Source organism: Cervus elaphus, chromosome 20, assembly GCF_910594005.1.
Source record: "Cervus elaphus chromosome 20, mCerEla1.1, whole genome shotgun sequence".
NCBI lineage: Eukaryota > Metazoa > Chordata > Mammalia > Artiodactyla > Cervidae > Cervus > Cervus elaphus.
In genome coordinates, this window is record NC_057834.1 from 122,502,181 (window position 1) to 122,522,023 (window position 19,843).

The 19,843-nt window shown below is 41.0% G+C and overlaps 1 protein-coding gene across 2 annotated transcripts in view; it reads right to left on the reverse strand.

The window, feature by feature from the left end:
* The window catches only part of ST3GAL3 (ST3 beta-galactoside alpha-2,3-sialyltransferase 3), a 204,971-nt gene that overhangs the window by 113,321 nt on the left and 71,807 nt on the right, over window positions 1–19,843 (reverse strand). The window contains exon 3 of one of the 2 annotated variants that reach the window (XM_043878411.1): window positions 682–729. The exons of the other annotated variant lie outside the window; for it this stretch is intronic. Within the exon in view, the coding sequence (XP_043734346.1) occupies window positions 682–729 (48 nt within the window). The remainder of the gene's footprint in view (window positions 1–681; window positions 730–19,843) is intronic. 2 annotated transcript variants of the gene reach the window in all.

Consider the following 19,843-nt stretch of genomic DNA (forward strand, 5'->3'; position numbering starts at 1 on the left):
CTGCCAACAGCAGAGTGCTGTGGGGCAGGCAGACAGCCTGAGACAGGGGAGAGCTGGGCTCCACTAAACCCGGGTGATCTGAGTTGAAGCAGTGGGTGCCGATTTCTGCGTCCTGCACTGTCGATGCACGGAAGCATGGGAGCGCTTCAGCATGTGTGCACAGTACCGTGCCCCTACACACAGGAGGTGTACACACAGGAGGCGTGTATTTGAATTATACGGGGCGTGCCTGTGAACTGCAACAGGGTGTGTGTTCTCAGGAAGCTGTGATGCTCTCGCCAGCCCAGCATGTTCCTGGAGACCCTGATGGTCCACTGCTCCTGCGTGCCCAGAGCTTGGGGTCTTTCAGGGGTTTCTGCCCATCTCTCTCTGAGACAGGATGTGTGCACAGGAAACAGACATCTTTTCTATGACCCTGGACCACCCTGAATGAGGAAGGAGCATCTACTGCAAACTCTTTGCTGCACACGTTTAAAGCAACTGGCGAAGTCCTCTGGATGCTGCATCCCACTGCTCCTTCCCAGACCATAGGTCCCTAGAAAAGCTTCTTGAGATCTTCCCACAATATTAAGATATTCCAGTGCCGTCCCCAGACACCCCCTCCCCCACCTCATTAGGCTCCACTTCAACTGTGGCCAGTACTGAGAGCAGAAAGGATGACAGAGGGGGAGGGATTGGTACCTGAGCCTAGTGTTTGTCCCGCGGAGTCAAAGGAAAGAACCACTGAATCTGCAACACAAGAGGACAAGTTCATTTCTTTCTCCTTCTTACGGTAAAAACAAAAACAAAAACAAAAAGCAAGCTCTCACTGGCATTGCCCAAACCCTCTCCCAAGGAAAGGTCAACAGGACTGGAATCAGTTGCACAGACAGCCTCCACAGGTCCATCCCACCCATCCACTGGGCCAGGAGGCCCTGCTGAGCCCAGCCCCAGCCTCCTGCCACTGGGAGGAACATCTCAGGGCAAAGACATGCCCCAAATTCTTCAGACGCATTTCCTGTCCAATTAGTGGACAAATTTACTTCTTTTTCCTTCTCACAGTGAAAATAAAATTAAAACAAAGCAAAAGAAAACTTCCCTCCTGCATCTGGTTAAAGGCACCAACATTTTCCTTTGACTTACTTTCTTTTCCTATTATTATATCCAATTGCTTATTATTTCCTCCCCCAAAAGGCATCAGGTGACCTACAGGAATTTACAGTATACACTGGAATTTTAAAAGTGAAGCAATCAAAGGAAGGAAAAATATTATATAGTCAGGGGAATGTTAGTGCACAAAATACATGCCATGAGGACCTAACCAAACACCACAGGTCGAATCAAAGAAGTCTGAGCTCCCAAACAGCTAAATAAAGGAGAAAATGAACAAGACAGAGGGCTCACAGTATATTCATTCATTCATTTACTCAGCTATTCAGTAAATATTTATTGAGCATCTACTACACGCAAGATACTGTACTTTGCGATCCAGACACACAAAAAAATGCATGATCTCTAGCCTCGTGGACCTGTCATCAGTCTAAGAGAAAAAAAGTTACCCAACAACAACTCATTCAACTGAAAACTGATGAAGTAAAAGCAACAACAATAAAGAGTGCGGAAAAGCACTAAAAGTTTGGAAGGGGAGCGTATATTGGTTAGGGAAGGCTTCCCTAAAGAAGTGACACCTGAACTACAAGGGGATGGATATGTAGGATACACAGAGGTTAAACCCAACAAGAAGGGAAGGGGCATTCCAGGCAGAGGGTGTCCTGTGGGGAGACCTGAAGCAGGATTGGACAGGGTGCCTCAGAGCAACCAGAAGTAGAAAAGCAAATACTATATAGTGATCAGAAAGAAATTCCTCTTATAGGTCTTAACAAATGGAGATGCTATACCATGCTGAAGACTGTTAACTTCTACAACATCTCTATTACATGATAAATAACTGTGGATCTTTTATGGCTGTTTCCTACAACAGGAACCAATACAAATGATGGCATAAAGCCAACACATAGCTCAATAAATGCAAATTATTAATACAAGGGACACCAAGACAATTTAAGGCCCAACATAACCCCAGAGACCCCAGACTCAAAAAGGATCATATTCAAAAGGCTCAGTCACTACAAAGGAATGCTAGCTGGTTGCCTATAGGAACAGCATCTGCACCCCAGGGAGCATCCCACCCCAGCAGGATCCTTCAGATCTCAGGTGTACGTCATTTTCTTTGTACTGCACATGGAAATCTGACACAAGAGTTCCAAAACTGGAAGTTACATCTGTCCCACTGCTAGACTAAAAGCTCCATAAAGACAGACACTATGGATGCTTTGTTCACTGATATGTTACCAACATAACACCTGGTGTGTGCTCAGTCACTTAGTCGTGTCCAACTCTTTGCCACCCTATGGACTGTGGCCTACTAGGCTCCTCTGTCCATGGGAATTCTCCAGGCAAGAATACTGCAGTTTCCGTGCTCTCCTCCAGGGGATCTTCCCTGACCCAGGGATTGAACCGCGTCTCTTACGTCTGCTGCATTGGCAGGCAGGTTCTTTACCACTATCGCCACCTTTGCCTTTTGTGGATATGTGCCTGTCCTTCTTTTGCTGGGAGTGTTCTGATAGCCCCCTTATCCACACTTAAACCTCCAACTTAGCCTACTGCCATCGTCTTTTATACTGCTGCATGATTTTTCTAAAAAGTATACCTGACCACCTCTTTGCTCTTGATTAAAATGCTTCAGTGGCTTCCTCTAGCCTGAAAGATAAAGTCCAAGCTCTGACCTTCAAGGTCTTTACCATTCTGGCTAATTTATGACCTGTAATATACCTCATGTTCCAGATATGCTAAACTGTTTCTATTTTTCCAAAGAGATCTTCACCTTCATGTTTTCAGACATCTGACATACTGTTTTCTCTGCCCACTTGCATAGAAAATCTCCCACTTTTCTATTAAGACCCAAAGAGATCATCTCCTCTTCTTAAAGCCTTCTCTGGTCAACTCTGCCCCTTCTCTTTAGGCCATCACTGCATGCTATTATGGCATTTGTCATAGTGCCTTATAATCCTGTCTTTACTCTTGCTCTTCTCTCATTAAACTGCACGTCCCCTGAGGACAAGGACTGTCTATTCATTTTGAGGCTTTGATGTCAAGTGCACTGACTGACACTCAGAAAGTGGTCAACATGCTCATTAAACAAAGGAATGTTTGCTTCCTTTGCTTCCTTTCAAAGGTGACGTTATCTGAGTGATATTTCACAAACTGGTGAGGGGAGAGATCTATTCTGCACAGAGATTCTCATTCAATTCAAGTCAACCTTGAAATGTCCTTGTAGCAGAAAGATTCAGAGGTTCAAGCCCAGCCTCATCCTTGGGAGATGAAAGCATTCCCACGAAGCAGTGCAGGGGGAATAAGGAAAGGGCCCCAGGCGCTTTCTAGGTGAGGGATCACAGTCACCTGGAGGAGATTAGCAAAGCCTTTCTGAGAAGCTGACTGCCCAGGTGGGCAACAGTAACACCATCTCAAATTTTTATTGCAGTTGACAGGTACTTTTCCAATTGCAATTTACTGTCTTTGTACACACAAGCAGTTCTGAAACAATCTCTTTCAAAGTTTTCAATCTTTTTCTAAAAGAAAAAAGGCTACACGTTAACTAAAAGACTAAAACTTTAAGAGTAAAAGAAAAAAAAGAAACTTAAATGTGAACAACGGTTGTCTCTGGGTGAAAGAATTATAGATGATATTTATTCCTGCAGTTTTGAAAAATTTCTATAGTGAATATGTAACTTGTATTATCAGAGGGGAAAAAAAGTTAGGAAAAAACTTTCTAATCCAGCTCTAGGATTTTAACCTCTAACTCACTGGTACCAATGCAAAAGGATGGCAGGTTCTTGATCACCTTCCTGATTCCCTGTATGTGCTGACAAGCTTTTTGGCTTTTCCCTTTCCTTACATTTCATGACACTTAACTATACCTCAGTAACCTCAATTCCTAAATAGACCAGCTTTTAAGAAATTATTTTCTTCTTCCTTCCTTCTCACAAATATTATCAGGGGCCCATTATGTGCCAGGCCTGGTGATACTAGAGATATGAACTGGTCTATCTAATCTATCCTATCTGATCTATTCTATCCAGCAGATAAGAGCTGGTCTTTTTGCCTTCTAGCCAAGGAAGCAGAGATGTCAATTGGCACTTAGAAATCAAGCATGATAAGGATATGCAAGAAGCAAGCACCAAACAGATAACAGTCTTACTGGAAAGAGTCAGAGTTTTTGTAAATATTATTTCCAGTGGTGGTGGAATGCTCCCAAGAGTGTGTGTCTTTAAACTGCAGAAGATGCAAGTGAGAGGGCAGAAACTTCAGGAGGAAGTTTTGTGTAATTTGGATGGATATTGCTTTGAGCATTTAAGGCAGAGATTTGAGAATCAGTTTGGCCATTCATTTTTTTGTGTTTATTCTGAAGGATGTAAGATCATTTGAGCTATAAACCATTTTGACAGCTAAAGGGAAAATTCAGTATTCAACAAATTGAAAAGTTTGTTTTGCAAGAAGCAGAGCAAGAATATCCAGACTTCTCCCTCTCAGGCTAACAAATATGTCATTTTTATTTCAAGCAGCCCAGGCTCCAGCTGTTTCAGGCTCTGAGGCCAGAGGCAGCCATGTGGTGTGCTAAGCAAGTGACCAAACAGAATCCCAGACCAAAGCACAACAGAGCATTGCTACACATGACTTTGTTCAGTGAGGAAACCTAGAATTGACTAGAAACCTTTTATTATGGTCAGATGTTTCCTGTGTCTGGTTTCTGAAGTGGATAAAAAGAATATTAAGAGAGGATGGAGAACGGGGCCCAGTCTTTCCAGTCATTGGACCGGATTCCAAAGTCATATTATGGGGTGAATAAGCTATGTTTTAGGTACTACCTGTCATGGCACACACTCAACACATATATTCTGCTAGCCACCATAGGTATGCCCTACAGATGGAAGAATGAATGAATGAAAGAAAAAAAAACAACTGTTCCATCATGTAGCGTATAACCTAACAGGTAAAATAAAAACATATATAAAGCTAAGCATTATATAGTTAATAATACCATACTGTATACTTGAAGTTTGTTGAGACAGTAGATATTAAATGTTATCACCACACACATACATGCAAAAAGGTAACTATGTGAGGTGATGGATGTGCTAACTAGCCTTATTGTAGTAATCATTTCACATTATATACATCTTTCAAACAATCACATTGTACTCCTTAAACTTACACAATGCTATTTCTCAATAATAACTCAATAAAACTGAGACATTATTTTGCTGACAAAGGTCCATCTAGTCAAAGCTATGGTTTTTGCAGTAGGCATGTATGGATGTGAGAGTTTGACCATAAAGAAGGCTGAGTGCCGAAGAATTGATGCTTTTGATCTGTGGTATTGCAAAAGACTCTTGAGAGTCCCTTGGACTGCAAGGAGATCAAAGCTGTCAATCCTAAAGGAAATCAACCCTGAATATTCACTGGAAGGACAGATACTGAAGCTGAAGCTCCAACACTTTGGCCACCTGATGCGAAGAACTGACTCATTTGAAAAGACCCTGATGCTGCGAAAGATTGAAGGCAGGAGGAGAAGGGGATGACAGAGGATGAGATGGTTGGATGGCATCACTGACTCGATGGACATGAGTCTGAGCAAGCTCCAGGAGATAGTGATGGACAGGGAGGCCTGGCATGCTGCAGTCCATGGGGTCGCAAAGAGTCAGACACGACTGAGTGACTGAACTGAACTGAAAGCTGAAGGGGGGAAGCTAAGTATAATGTATAGGTATGGAAATAAGGGTGATTTTTCATTGTTCATTAATTCAACATATTAATTAAGCAACTACTATATACCAGACTTAGGGATACAATGGTAAAGAAGAACAAAAATGCTCCTATTCTCAAGGAATTTATATTTTAATCAGGGCGATTGAAAAAAAAACAGTAAAAAAAACAAACAAGATAATTTCTGCCAGTGATAAGTGGCATGAAGAATATTCAATGATGTAACAGTGATCAGAGGTGGGAGCACAGGCAATGCTAGGTTGGGTGTTTTGGGAAGACTTCTCTGAGGAGGCGACATATGACTGAGACTGGAAGGCAGGAATCCACCAAGAAAAGACCAAAGGAAAAAGAGTTCCAGGTGGAAGGAAAGCAAGTATAGCAATCTTGGTACATTTAAGAAGCAGAGAGAAGGCCAGTGTTGCTGGAACACAGAGCATGAAAAACACAAGGTGGGTGTGACATGGGGTCAGAGAGAACGCAGGAGCCAAATCTGTAGGAGCCCGTATGTAAGAGGCCACAGCAAGACATCTGTACTGTGTTTCAATAGCAGGGAGAAGCCCCCGCTTAAAACTAGGGGAGAAACTGATCTGATTTATATTTTTAAACATAAACGCTCACTGCTATGCAGGAACTAAACTGACTGTTCTGGCAACACAGTAAAAGGTAGACTGGAGAGAAAGACAGAGAGAGATTGAAGGCCAGGAGACTGGTAGAAAAGAACGCAACATTCCAGATGCAAAATGATGGTGGCCTGAACCAAGGCAGTGGCAACAAAAATAAAAAACAAAAGCCAATGGATGCTAATAATGTTTAAAAGGGAATATTTATAGGGTTAGTGACTTGCAGGACATGAGTAAGAGATTAGGAAGAAGGAGGATTATATATATCTATATTCTGGGCTTGGGCATATAGATGCTGATCTTTGCTTAAATGGGAGTAGCCTTCATCTAAGCCACATGACCCTGCCTCTCCTCTGGTCAGACAACTGGATCACAAGTGAGCACATGATCCATGAGAAGGCAATCCATAGACTGACCATCCATCTAAAATGCAGACAGGTTCTACCTTCTACAGACTTGAGTTGGGATGCACAGAGCGGGGCTGTGGGCAGGAAATACAAGCAAACAAGCAAATAAGAACAGAGGATGGGAGGCTACGGACTGGACTTGATGCTGGGCCTTCGGGGCCCATGTTAGTGGTAGCGAAGAGCCACAAGTGTGTTGAGGAGAAGACACCAGAGCTGCCTTGGATCCAGAATATTCTTTCGGTGCAGTCAGCTATCCCATGCATCATGAGACCTTGAGATTTAGCTTTTAGTTCCTAGGGACTTGGCCTGTAATTGAGTTTCTCATTTTCAAATCTCTTGCTATCTTGGAGCTGTCTGTAGTCTGAGTGGACTCACTTCCTCTACCTTCCAGCCTGCATGCTTTAATACCCTGGAGCACTTTCTGCCTTTCCAATAAGCTGCTCCAAGCACAACTCACCCTGAGAGTCTAAAGCTCAGAAGTAGAAGGCCCCACTTGGATGCTGGGTCTAATCTGTGTTTTCCAATCTAACTTCATGAAAGAGCTCTCAATTTTGGGTATTCACTGTTCCATCAGCAAAACTGATATTTCAATAGCCACATGGCTACCTGTGTCTTGTTCTACTCTATCCACTGCTTAGATTCTGAGGAAAGTTAACTCCTAGTCTGAGCCCCTCGATTTATTCCCTTTCAACCTTAACCCCAAACAAACATAACATGAGTTTTGGAGATTGCTGAGATACATAGAGAAATGAGATTCCTGAAGACACATAGAGGAAACAAAAAGCTCAAGGACAGAAAATGAAATACATGCATTGATTTAGAAGACTGTGGTATATGGAAGAGACATGAGTAAAATAATTAGAGCTAGGAGTAGCAGGACAGAGGAAGCCAGAGGAGGTAAGAATTGTTGGTAAAAAGGAGTATCTAAATGTGGCAAAGAGGAGGAAGAAGCTGATGAATGAAAAGATACTGCCAAATCACTCACTGGGAAGGCATTTGTAACTTTAGTGGGACTGAACTGTGAGTGTGTTAAGTGGAGGCTGTTGACTTAGCAGACTTATTTCAGGAAGTCTCTCCCTAGGTTTATGTCATTAATTTATCAAACATATACAGAGTTCTTCCAAACTCAAGAGACTGTATGGAAAGATTAGAGAAGGTCCCTGACATGAAAGAATTTATGAACCATCAGGAGGAGAATACAAAGATATAAATAACTATATTACAAGCCTCTAGAGAAGTTGCCCTAGGAGTTAAGAGACAAGAGGGAAATTTTTTTCTGGGAGAAGCTGGGAAGACTTGAAGGAGAGGGTATTTGAGCTGGTGTGAAATAAATTCATGGGACAGGCTGTGCTGGTCATGTGAGAACACTGAAGGAGAGGCAGTGAGGCATGGAAACTAAGGGGTGTGTGGTTTCAGGAAGGTAAAATTGTACCTAAATAATATATTAGGGTTTCTTTTAGGAGGTAAAAATGCATGTGACTAAAAGAACTAGTCAATACAACCTGTTCAGACTTTCAAGAAAGGCTGTGACACATCAAAGACTATTTTTAAAAAGCGAGTCACCATGAAATTGCAGAAGAAATTGCTATGTCATCCAGGAGACAAAAGGCATTGGCTGAGGATCAGGGGCAGGACACCCCTGGGGCATCAGCACCACAGGGAGACCGGCAAGTCTGGGAGTAGCTGGATTTATACCACCAACTGCCCTCTAAGAGGCTGGGGGAAGGGGGAAAGGGTGGCACCACTTACAAACACCTGTTGGTGCAACAGAAGGTGGATTGAAAGTGGTCCTAGGTGTGTGTTAAGACTGAGAGTGAGATGATAGGATGAGATTTGGAACTTCAGCGACCTGGGAAAGTGTTAGTCGTGGTGCCCTAGAAATAGGAAAGAGCTGGGTTTAGTGCAAAAACCATAGCTTGCTGAACCTTGATTTAGATTACACATACACCTCGCTCCCTTCCAAACCCCTCCAAATGACGGAAAAGGTCATTTGTTTGTTATAAATCAGAAGTACACAGGAACAGAGAATGGAGAGGAGACATCAGCAACAGAAGTTTTGGAAAGCAGATAAATAAGTGGAACTTATTCCACAAAACCAGGAAAGGTGAATCCTACAGTAGTAGTGGGAAAAGCTGAAATATATCCTAAAATATACCACAGAACTCCCCAAAGGCTCAATCACTGGCAGCACCAGGTACCACTGGAAGTAGGAGAGAAGATATTAAAAAGAAGAGACCTCTCTCTTAAGTGTAGGCTGACAGCCAAGACCACAAGGCATTAGAAGAAATTACCTAATATGATGATAGAGACCAAAACAAATGAAAAGTAAATGCAATGTGGAAAAAGAGAAAACACATATGACAGTGAAAGTTTTTTAAAAATCATTAAAATCCTCAGAGAGAAAATATTTTATTCAGGAAATAGATGCCATTTCTAAAAGAAAGGTACATTCAGTGAATTAAAACAAAAAATAACTCTTGGAAATTAAAAACATAATAGCAGAAATAGAAAGGATTAAAAAAATAAGTCAAGGAAATGTAGCACAAAAGACAAAGACAGAATGTGGGAGACAAAAACTTTTTTGTTTGTGTGTTTGTTTAATTAGAGCACCAGTTTAGGAAACACAATAATTGAATTATGGAAGTTCTAACAAAAGGAAATATTTAATAGAAGGGAGAAATATTCAAAGAAATAATTAAATAACATTTCCCCATAACCAAAGAACTTGAGTTTTTTAATCTAAAAGGGTCCTCTGAGTGTATAGCACAAAATAAAAATAGCCCTCCAACAAGTATGTCATCATGAAATTTCAGAACACTCAAATTTCCAGAGAACAACAGCAAAGAGGTTTTATAAAAGTAATTTAAAAGTCAGAGTGGCTTCAGATCTCTCAAGAAAAGCACTGAAAGCCTAAAATATGTGATGCAACATCTTCAAAATTCTGAGGAAAACCAAGAATTCTATACCCAGCCAGAATGTCAATTAAATATGAAATTAAAATAAAGACACTTTCATATGGGCAAAGTCTCAAAAATTTCTCATGCATCCTTTCTCAGGATATTAGAGGATGTGTTCTAGTAAATGAAGAATAAATTTTTTTTAAAAATGGACTCCAGGAAATGAGATATACCAAAAAAGAAGGATGGTGAGGGAGACTCCAAGGTCATGCAGGGCAGCAGGGACAGACAGAAAATAGTCCAGAGCAGTGCAAGTCAGAAGGCCCCTAGAGAGATTTCTTCAAGAAAATGAAACTAATAGACTATCTAATGTGTTTGGACATATGGAGAGCAGATTTATACAACTGAGGAAGGGTGCAGAGTTGAATTATTGATCAATACATAGAAAACTAAGCAAAATATAAGGCATGAATGTAACTGACTTCAAGAAAAATAAAGTATTCTCTGAAAAGACAGTAATCATGGTATCTATGAACAGCATTTTCATGGCTATACTATTTAGACTGAACATTTTTCTAACTATATCAGGAGAATGGAAGTATGGACTTGATATCTGTAGTGGAGGAGCAGTGAGTGTGTCCGTGTGTGCGTTCAGTTGGCTCAGTCATGTCTGACATTTTGTGCCCCCATGGACTGCAGTCCACCAGGCTCCTCTATCCATGGAATTGCCCAGGAAAGAATACTGGAGTGGATTGCCATTTCCTCCTCCAGCAGATCTTCCCAATCAAGGGATCGAACCCACGTCTCCTGTGTCTCCTGCATTGGCAGGCAGATTCTTTACCACTGTGCCACTTTGGAGGACTGCAGTGAGTGTGATAGAGTACTAAACCTTCATCTTCCATTAGAGAAATGGATGCGTGCCAAGTTGCTTCAGTCATGTCCGATCCTTTACGGCCCTATGGATGGCAGCCCACTAGGCTCCTCTGTCCATGGGATTTTCTCAGCAAGAATACTGGAGTGGGTTGCCATGTCCTCCCCCAGAGGATCTTCCTGACCCAGGAGTTGAACACTCATCTCTTTACATCTCCTGCATTGGCAGGTGGATTCTTTACTGCTAGCTCCACCTGGGAGCCCACAGAAATAGTTAATACTCAAAACAGAAATATCAAAAATGAATCAACTATACTTCAATAAAATAAAATTTTAATTAAATTAAAATTTAAAAAGGGAATATCAAGAATGGCAATATAACTAGGTTGCCTTGAGATCTGGAGGTAAATATCAAACAAATTAGGTTAAAAGAGTTGAAAACAAATGCTTCCTGGAGGTAGGAAATCAAGTACTGGTGGTAATGAGAAAGTGATTTTCTTGTTCATTTTTGTTGGTAACAAGTCTTGTAGAATTGTCTTTTTGAACTATGCACATGTATAACTTTAATAAAAACAAATATTAAATTCACTTGCAAAAGATTACAAAGCCTGTGGTGGTGGGGCCAGAGCTTCAAATTTAGTCAATCTGGTTCTCTAACCTATATATCATATATCTACCAACAGGGTCAATGAAGACTTTATTAGAAACCTCTGTCTTTAGTCGCTAAGTAATGTCCGACTCTCGCGACCCCATGGATTGTAGTCTCTCAGGCTCCTCTGTCCATGGGATTCTCCAGGCAAGAATACTGGAGTGGGTTGCCATTTCCTTCTCTGAGGATCTTCCCAACCCAGGGATCGAACCCAGGTCTCCTGCACTGCAGGCAGATTCTTTACCAACTGAGCTGTGAAGGAAGCCCTTCCTAGAAACCTAGATGCCTCGTATTTGATCATATCCTACTCAGTGCTTTACTAAATACTGTTTTACATTCTTTTGTGATTATCTTACTTATCTAAATATGATCTATAAGAAATAATTATCTAGAATAAAAAATAATTAAAAGATAAAACAACAAAATGTGTGAACCTTGTTTGGATCCAGATTAAAAAAAAACAACTGTGGAAATGCAAATTTAAACTAATTAGGGATCTGTAACTATGAATTGCTGGGAGGGATTGGGGGCAGGAGGAGAAGGGGACGACAGAGGATGAGATGGCTGGATGGCATCACCGACTCAATGGACATGTGTTTGAGTAAACTCCGGGAGTTTGTGATAGACAGGGAGGCCTGGCGTGCTGCAATTCATGGGGTCGCAAAGAGTCGGACACGACTGAGCGACTGAACTGAACTATGAATTGGGTATTGGAAAAAATTAAGGAATTATAGTTAATGTGCTGACAAAGGTCTGTATAGTCAAAGCTATGGTTTTTCCAGTAGTCATGTATGGATGTGAGAGTTGGACCATAAAGAAGGCTGAGCATTGAAGAATTGATGCTTTTGAACTGTGGTGTTGGAGAAGACTCTTGAGAGTCCCTTGAACTACAAGGAGATCAAACCAGTCAGTCCTAAACGAAATCAACTCTGAATATTCACTGGAAGGACTGATGCTGAAGCTGAAGCTGAAGGTCCAATACTTTGACCACCTGATGAGAAGAGCTGACTCATTAGAAAAGACCCTGATGCTGGGAAAGATTGAAGGTAGGAGGAGAAGGGGATGACAGTGGATGAGATGGTTGGACGGCATCACTGACTCAATGGACATGAGCTTAAGCAAGTTCCGGGAGGTGGTGAAGGACAGGGAAGCCTGGTTTGCTGCAGTCCATGGGGTCACAAAGAGTCAGACATGACTGAGCAACTGGACAACAAATAGCTAATGTGAGGTAATAACATACTGGCTATCTTTTGTTAAAGTCCTTTATTGTTCAAGATGATACTGAAATACTTATGGGTAAAATGACTTGACGTCTGGGATCTGCTTTACAATCCAATACAATTTTTGAAGTTCAAATAATAAAAAAAGACATGATTCTCTATGAAAGCGGGCCTACAATATTCACATGTGCCTCAGACCTTTGGATAGGATAAGACTATTAAGTCATTTGCTGTATGACATTCTTTCCTTCATATGGAAAAAAGATGTACTTGATAGGCTGTCATTAAGAGTATGGTGCCATTCCATCCCCAAGAGATCACTTAATTAAGACAAAGGAAAGAAATAAAGTGAAAGGTTGCTCAGGTAAGTTTTTTTATTTTGCCATGAAAAAAATTGTATACTTAATATTTTGTATTATTTCTATTTTGTATTATTTCTCAATACCATAATTGAAAAATGAAAAGCAAGTGGTTGACATCACTGTCATTCATCTTAAATACTAAGAGTGGAAGGCATGGGGAAAAATGGAATACATTACTAATGGGAATATAAAATGGTAAAGCAAGTTTGGAAAACAGCCTGGGAGTGTCTCAAATATAGGAACAAATATAGGGCAAATAAAGAGTTACCATATGGCTCAACAATTCTACTGCTAGCTATACATAAACCAAAGAGAAATAAAAGTTTTATGTCCACACAAAAACTTGAATATGAATGTTTATAGCAGTGTTATTCACAATAGCCAAAAAGTGAAAGCAATCTAAATGTCTCTTCAACTGATGAATGAATTGTGGAATTAAAGAATCCTGCTCAAATTGAAGGGCTTCCCTGGTAGCTTAGTGGTAAAGAACCCACCTGTGAATGCAGGAGACAAGAGACTGAGGGTTCCATCCCAGGGTCAGGAAGATCTCCTGGAGGAGAAAATGGCAACCCACTCTGATATTCTTACCTGGAGAATCCCATGGATAGTGGAACCTGGCAGGCTACAGTCCATGGGGTCACAAATCTGCCACGCAGCCTCAATTATTCCAAATGGGAAGAGATTACACCAGATCTCCAACAGAAAGGTGCCTCTACTACCCAGAAGGAAGAAGAAAACTCTCCACCCCATGATAGCCCAGCCGATCAGAGACTGTAGCAGTAAAGCCAAGGAAAAGCCTCTATACTCCGGACTCCCAGCTTCCTCCAATGGACTCTCTGGTTATCACAGCAACAACTCCCAAATTTCCACCCCAGCTTCCCCAATAAAAGCAAGTTCCCTTTCCTCTAAAAAAGCAGGTTACTCTTTCTTGTTCTCTGGACTTGCCTATGGCTTGCCATAGATTGCGTTTCCCAAACAGCAATTCCTCTGGTTGTTGTTGTTTAGCTGCTAAGTAATGTCCGACTCTTCGCAACACCACGAACTGCACCACGCCAGGCTTTCCTGTCCTTCACTATCTCCCAGAGTTTCCTCAAATTCATGTCCATTGAGTTGGTGATGCTATCCAATCATCTCATCCTCTGTCGCCTCCTTCTCCTCCTGCCCTCAATCTATCCCAGCTTCAATGTCTTTTCCAATGAGTCGGCTCTTTGCATCCAGTTGGCCAAAATATTGAAGCTGCAGCTTCAGTAACAGTCCTTCCAATGAGTATTCAGGGTTGATTTCCCTTAGGATTGACTGGTTTAATCTTGTTGTTGTCCAAGGGACTCTCAAGAATCTTGTCCAGCACCACAATTCGAAAACATCAATTCTTCAGTGCTCAGCCTTCTTTATGGTCCAACTCTCACATCTATATATGACTACTGGGAAAACCATAGCTTTTACTATATGGACCTTTGTTGGCAAAGAGATGTCTTTCCTTTTTAATACACTGTCTAGGTTTGTCAGAGCAAGGAGCACGCATCTTTTAAATCCATGTCTGCTGTCACCATCTGCAGTGATTTTGGAGCCCAAGAAAACAAAGTCTGTCACTGCTTCTACTTTTTCCCCTTCTATTTGCTATGAAGTGATGGGACCAGATGTCATGATCTTAGTTTTCTGAATGTTGAATTTTAAGTCAGCTTTTTCACTCTCCTCTTCACCTTCATCAAGAGGCTCTTTAGTTCCTCTTTGCTTTCAACTATTAGAGTGATATTATCTGCACATCTGAGGTTGTTGATATTTCTCCTGGCAATCTTGCTTCCAGCTTGTGATTCAACCAGCCCAGCATTCCACATGATATACTCTGCATATAAGTTAAACAAACAGGGTGACAATATACAGCCTTGTCATACTCCTTTCCCAATTTAGAACCAGTTGTTCCACATCTGGTTCTGGTTGTTGCTTCTTGACCCGCATACAGGTTTCTCAGGAGACAATAAGATGGTCTGGTATTCCCATCTCTTTAAGAGGTTTCCAGTTTGTTGTGTGATACACATAGTCAAAGGCTTTCACATATTCAGTGTGAAACAGAAGTAGATGTTTTTCTGAAATGCCATTGCTTTCTCTATGATCCAAGGAATGTAGGCCATTTGATCTCTGGTTCCTCTGCTTTTCTAAATCCAGCTGTACATCTGGAAGTTCTCGGTTCACATTCTGCTTAAGCCTAGCTTGAAGGATTTTGAGCATAACCATAAGCATGCAAAATGAGCGCAATTGTATGGTAGTTTGAACATTCTTTAGCACTGCCCTTCTTTGGGGTTGCAATGAAAACTGACATTTTCCAGGCCTGTGGCCACTGCTGAATTTTCCAAATTTGCTGGCATATTGAGTACAGCACTTTAACAGCATCATCTTTTAGGATTTTAAATAGCTCAGCTGGAATTCCATCACCTCCACTAGCTTTTTTTTTTTATAGTAAAACTTCCTCAGGCCCACTTGACTTCACACTCCAGGATGTCAGGCTCTAGGGGAGTGACACCACCATTGTGGCTATCTGGGTCATTAAGACCTTTTGTGTATAGTTCTTCTGTGTATTCTTGCCACCTTTTTAAAATTACTTCTGCTTCTGTTAGGTCCTTACCATTTCTGTCCTTTATCGTGCCCATCCTTGCATGAAATGTTCCCTTGATGTCTCCAATTATCTTGAAGAGATTCTAGTCTTTCCCATGCTATTGTTTTCCTCTACTTCTTTGTCTTGTTCCTTGAAGAGGGCCTTCTTACCTCTCCTTGCTATTCTCTGGAGCTCTGCATTCAGTTGGGTATATCTTTCCCTTTCTCTCTTGCTTTTCATTTCTTTCCTTAGATAACCACTTTGCCTTCTTGCACTTCTTTTTCTTGGGGATGGTTTTGGTCACTGCCTCCTGTACAACATTATGAATCTCTTTCCATAGTCCTTCAGGCACTCTGTCTATGAGATCTAATCCCTTGAATCTATTCATCACCTCCACTGTATAATCATAATGGATTTGACTTAGGTCCTACCTGAACGGCCTAGTGTTCTTCCTTACTTTCTTCAATTTAAGCCTGAATTTTGCAATAAGGAGTTGCAAAAGCCACAGTTAGCTCCAGATCTTGTTTTTGCTGACTGTATAGAGCTTCTTCCTCTTCAGCTGCATAAAACATAATCAATCTGATTTCAGTATTGATGATTTGGTGATGTCCATGTGTAGAGTCATCCCTTGTATTGTTGGAAAAGGGTATTTGCTCTGACCAGTGTGTTCCCTTGACAGAACTCCGTTAGCCTTTGCCCCGCTTCATTTTATACTCCAAGGCCAAACTTGCCTGTTACTCCATGTATCTCTTGACTTCCTACTTTCGCATTCCAATTCCCTATGATGAAAAGGACATGCTTTTTTGGTGTTATTTCTAGAAGGTCTTGTAGGTCCTCACAGAACTGGTCAACTTCAGCTTCTTTGACATCAGTGGTTGGGGCATAGTCTTGGGTTACTGTGTTGTTGAATGGTTTTTGCCTTGGAAACTAATCAAGATCATTCTGTCATTTTTGAGACTGCACCCAAGTAGTGCATTTCAGACTCTTCTATTGACTATGAGAGCTTTCCTCTAAGGGATTCTTGCCCACAGTAGTAGAAATAATGGTCATTTGAATTAAATTCACCCATTCCTGTCCATTTTAGTTCACTGATTCCTAAGATGCTGATATCCACTCTTGCCATATCCTGCTTGACTATGTTTAATTTACCTTGATTCATGGACCTAATAATCCAGGTTGCTATGCAATACTGTTCTTTATAGCATCAGACTTTACTTTCACCACCAGACAGATCCACAACTGAGCATCATTACTGCTTTGGCACAGCTACTTCATTCTTTCTGGAGCTATTAGTATTTGCCCTTTTCTCTTCCCGAGTAGCATATCGGACACCTTCCAACCTGGGGGCGGGGGGGGGGTGGGGGGTGGGTGGGCGCGGGGCTCATCTTCCAGTGTCATATCCTTTTTCCTTTTCATGCCATTCATGGGGTCTCATGGCAAGAATGCTAGAATGGTTTACCATTCCCTCTTTCAGTGGACCACGTTTTGTCAGAACTCTCCACTATGACACGTCCATCTTGGGTGGCCCTTCAAGGTGCAGCTCATAGCTTCACTGGGTTACACAAGCCCCTTTGCCACGACAAGGATGTGATCCATAAAGGGGTATTCCTCTGGTACTGTAGAATAAATTCAAAATAACTGGCTATTATACGATTAAAATTGACATATTTGGTGGCACAAGTGGGGTCCAAAGGAGGCAAACTCCCAGAGACAATGGCTCCTAGAATTAAGTGAGGTCACTTAACTAAGTCACTTATGCTTATCACTTTGCTGAGCTGCTGACTGCCTTCAATTTGGAGAGTGTTTTCTTGGATTCCAAGCTCCAGTCTTTTCTGTTTCAAGCTCTCTAACTTTATTCAGGCTCTGGAAAGGCTTTGTCCTTTCAGGGAAAAGATTTCATCTGTCTGGTTCAAGGCTTCGTCCTTAGTACTCAAGTTGTTTTCTGGAGCATGTGGTAGCTAGGTTCTCTTTTGGAGACTGAGCTAACTGGGAACTATTCCTTTTGGAATCTGGGCAAAGACTCTATCAACTTTCTTGGGTTTCTGGGAGAACTTAGGGAAATGGGACCCCACTCATCTAACTGCTCTGAAGGTGGTCTGCCTTTGGAGACTTGGGCCAGTTCATGTTTAAAAACTGTGGACACCCTTTACTGCATTTTAAACTAAGTGGGCTAGACAAACTAAAAGTAATTAGGAATTACAGTTGCCATTATGGGGAACTTTCAATCTCCCCAAATTCAAATAAGATTAAATCGGAGGGCTACACTCTAAAATTAAAACAAACATTTCACTGGTAACTGGAAACGTACAAAACTCTAAAATTGCCTCTTTGCAAGATTCTGTTTCTAAATTTGCCAAAATAACCAAAAAAGAAAAAATGAAATCTACCAGAGCCTCAAACTCTTGTATTCCCCTCCCCGAACTTCTGGTTTTGGACCATCTTGTGTCCTTCTCCACCCACTTTGACTCAGAGTCCGCCCTGACAGCCATCTTGTCCTCATACTCTGCCGCAATGTCATCTTCCTCTCTCCTCTGCAAAAACCTGCCCCTTTAAAAAATCAGACCCTCTGAGAATCCAAATGCTAAACCCTTAATTACTGTTTCTAAGACAATTGGAGCAAATAAACAACTAAAAGGAAAGATTTAAACAGCAATTGTCCTATATTTTTGAAAATAGACAAATAGATTCCAAAACTCTTAGGGGAAATTTTGTTTTCTATTTCCGTCTGGTTGGTGAAGTTTTTTGGTAGGTCTACTATCCTGTTCAAAAGATTCGACCTTTGTTTTAAATAAGGCCATCTTTAGGGGAAATCTTAACAGAGAGAACTCCAAACCACTCAGGAGACAACAGACTGCCTTCTTTGATTGATATGCAGAAGTTTCTAAAAGACAATTTGACTCCAAAAACAGTTCTAAAAGGGTCCTTACAGTATGCCAGAAAAACAATTTGGATCAAACTATTCTTTTGAGTTTTGTATTTTTGTACCTGAGATATGGCTAACATTTTTTTTTTAACATTTTAAATAAAACTATAAGTTCCCCATTTGCATCTGCCTGTGCACTCATGTGTATCTATATGTGTGTGTTAGCTGCTCAGTCATGTCTGACTCTTTGCAACCCCGTGGACTGTAACCTACCAGGCTCCTGTGTCCGTGGAATTCTCCAGGCAAGAATACTGGAGTGAGTAGCCATTTTCTTCTCCAGGAGATCTCCCTGACCCAAGGGTTGAACACGGGTCTCCTGTGTTGTAGGCAGATTCTTTACCCTCTGAGCCACCAGTGTATCTGTATATGTATGTATATATGTGTGGTATTTTTTTTTTTTCTTTTCTACCTCTGGATAGTATTGCTAAAATTAATTCAAAAAGAGCTTTATTTAATTGGCTTAAAAACAAAAAAAGCAAAACAACAAACAAATGACCACTTAAATGAAATAAAATATAGCAGAGACTTTCTGGGTTTACATGATATAGTTTGAAAGCTAGTTTGGGGGTACTGGTTTAATTAAAATAGGCATGTCCTTGGAGTTACCAGTGTTGAAACTAATGCAGGCATACAATGTTTATTCTACCTGGGTTTATTGGTCAGATAAATTCATGTTATCTTCATTACAAAATTTGTGAGCTATAAATACATGGTATGATAAAGTTTTTCATGAATGTTGAAAACAAGTGAATTGAAAGTATCTGAATGAGATATAGATTTCTGGGTAAATCTTTTAAATAGTTTCCCCAAATCTTTTTGGCGTCCTGAAACTTTACAATTTTGCTAAGTTAAATTAAATAATAGGTAGTCATTAAATATCTAGATCATTCCCAAATAAGATCAAAATACTAGAACATTACTTAAAATAGGTTCATCTACTTTTGGCTTCCTTTACAAAGGAACTAAAGATATGTGGGTCTATTGGTAACATACCATATTGGAAAATTTCCTTGAGGAAAATACGTTTTTAGGAATTATGAAATATATTCATTAGTTCGTATAGACTACTCACAATTGTTTAAAGCTACCAGAAATAATTAGGGGAAACAACTATATATGCAACATAAGTAACACAGGTGCTTTTGGTAAACCCCGGTTTGATTCCTGGGTCAGGAAGATCCGCTGGAGAAGGGATAGCCTACCCACTCCAGTACCCTTGGGCTTCCCTTGTGGCTCAGCTGGTAAAGAATCTGCCTGCAGTGTGGGAGACCTGGGTCTGATCCCTGGGTTGGAAAGATTCTCTGGAAAAGGGAAAGGCTACCCACTCCAGTATTCTGGCTCGGAGAATTCCAAGGACTATACCGTCCATGAGGTTGCATGGACGGGTCAGACATGACTTTCACTTTCACTTTTGGTAAGAAAAGGTAGAAGAACAGAAATGCATTTTATTGAGGGCAAGAATGTAATTTTGTCCTAAAGTGAAGCTAGTTCAGAATAGGAAAC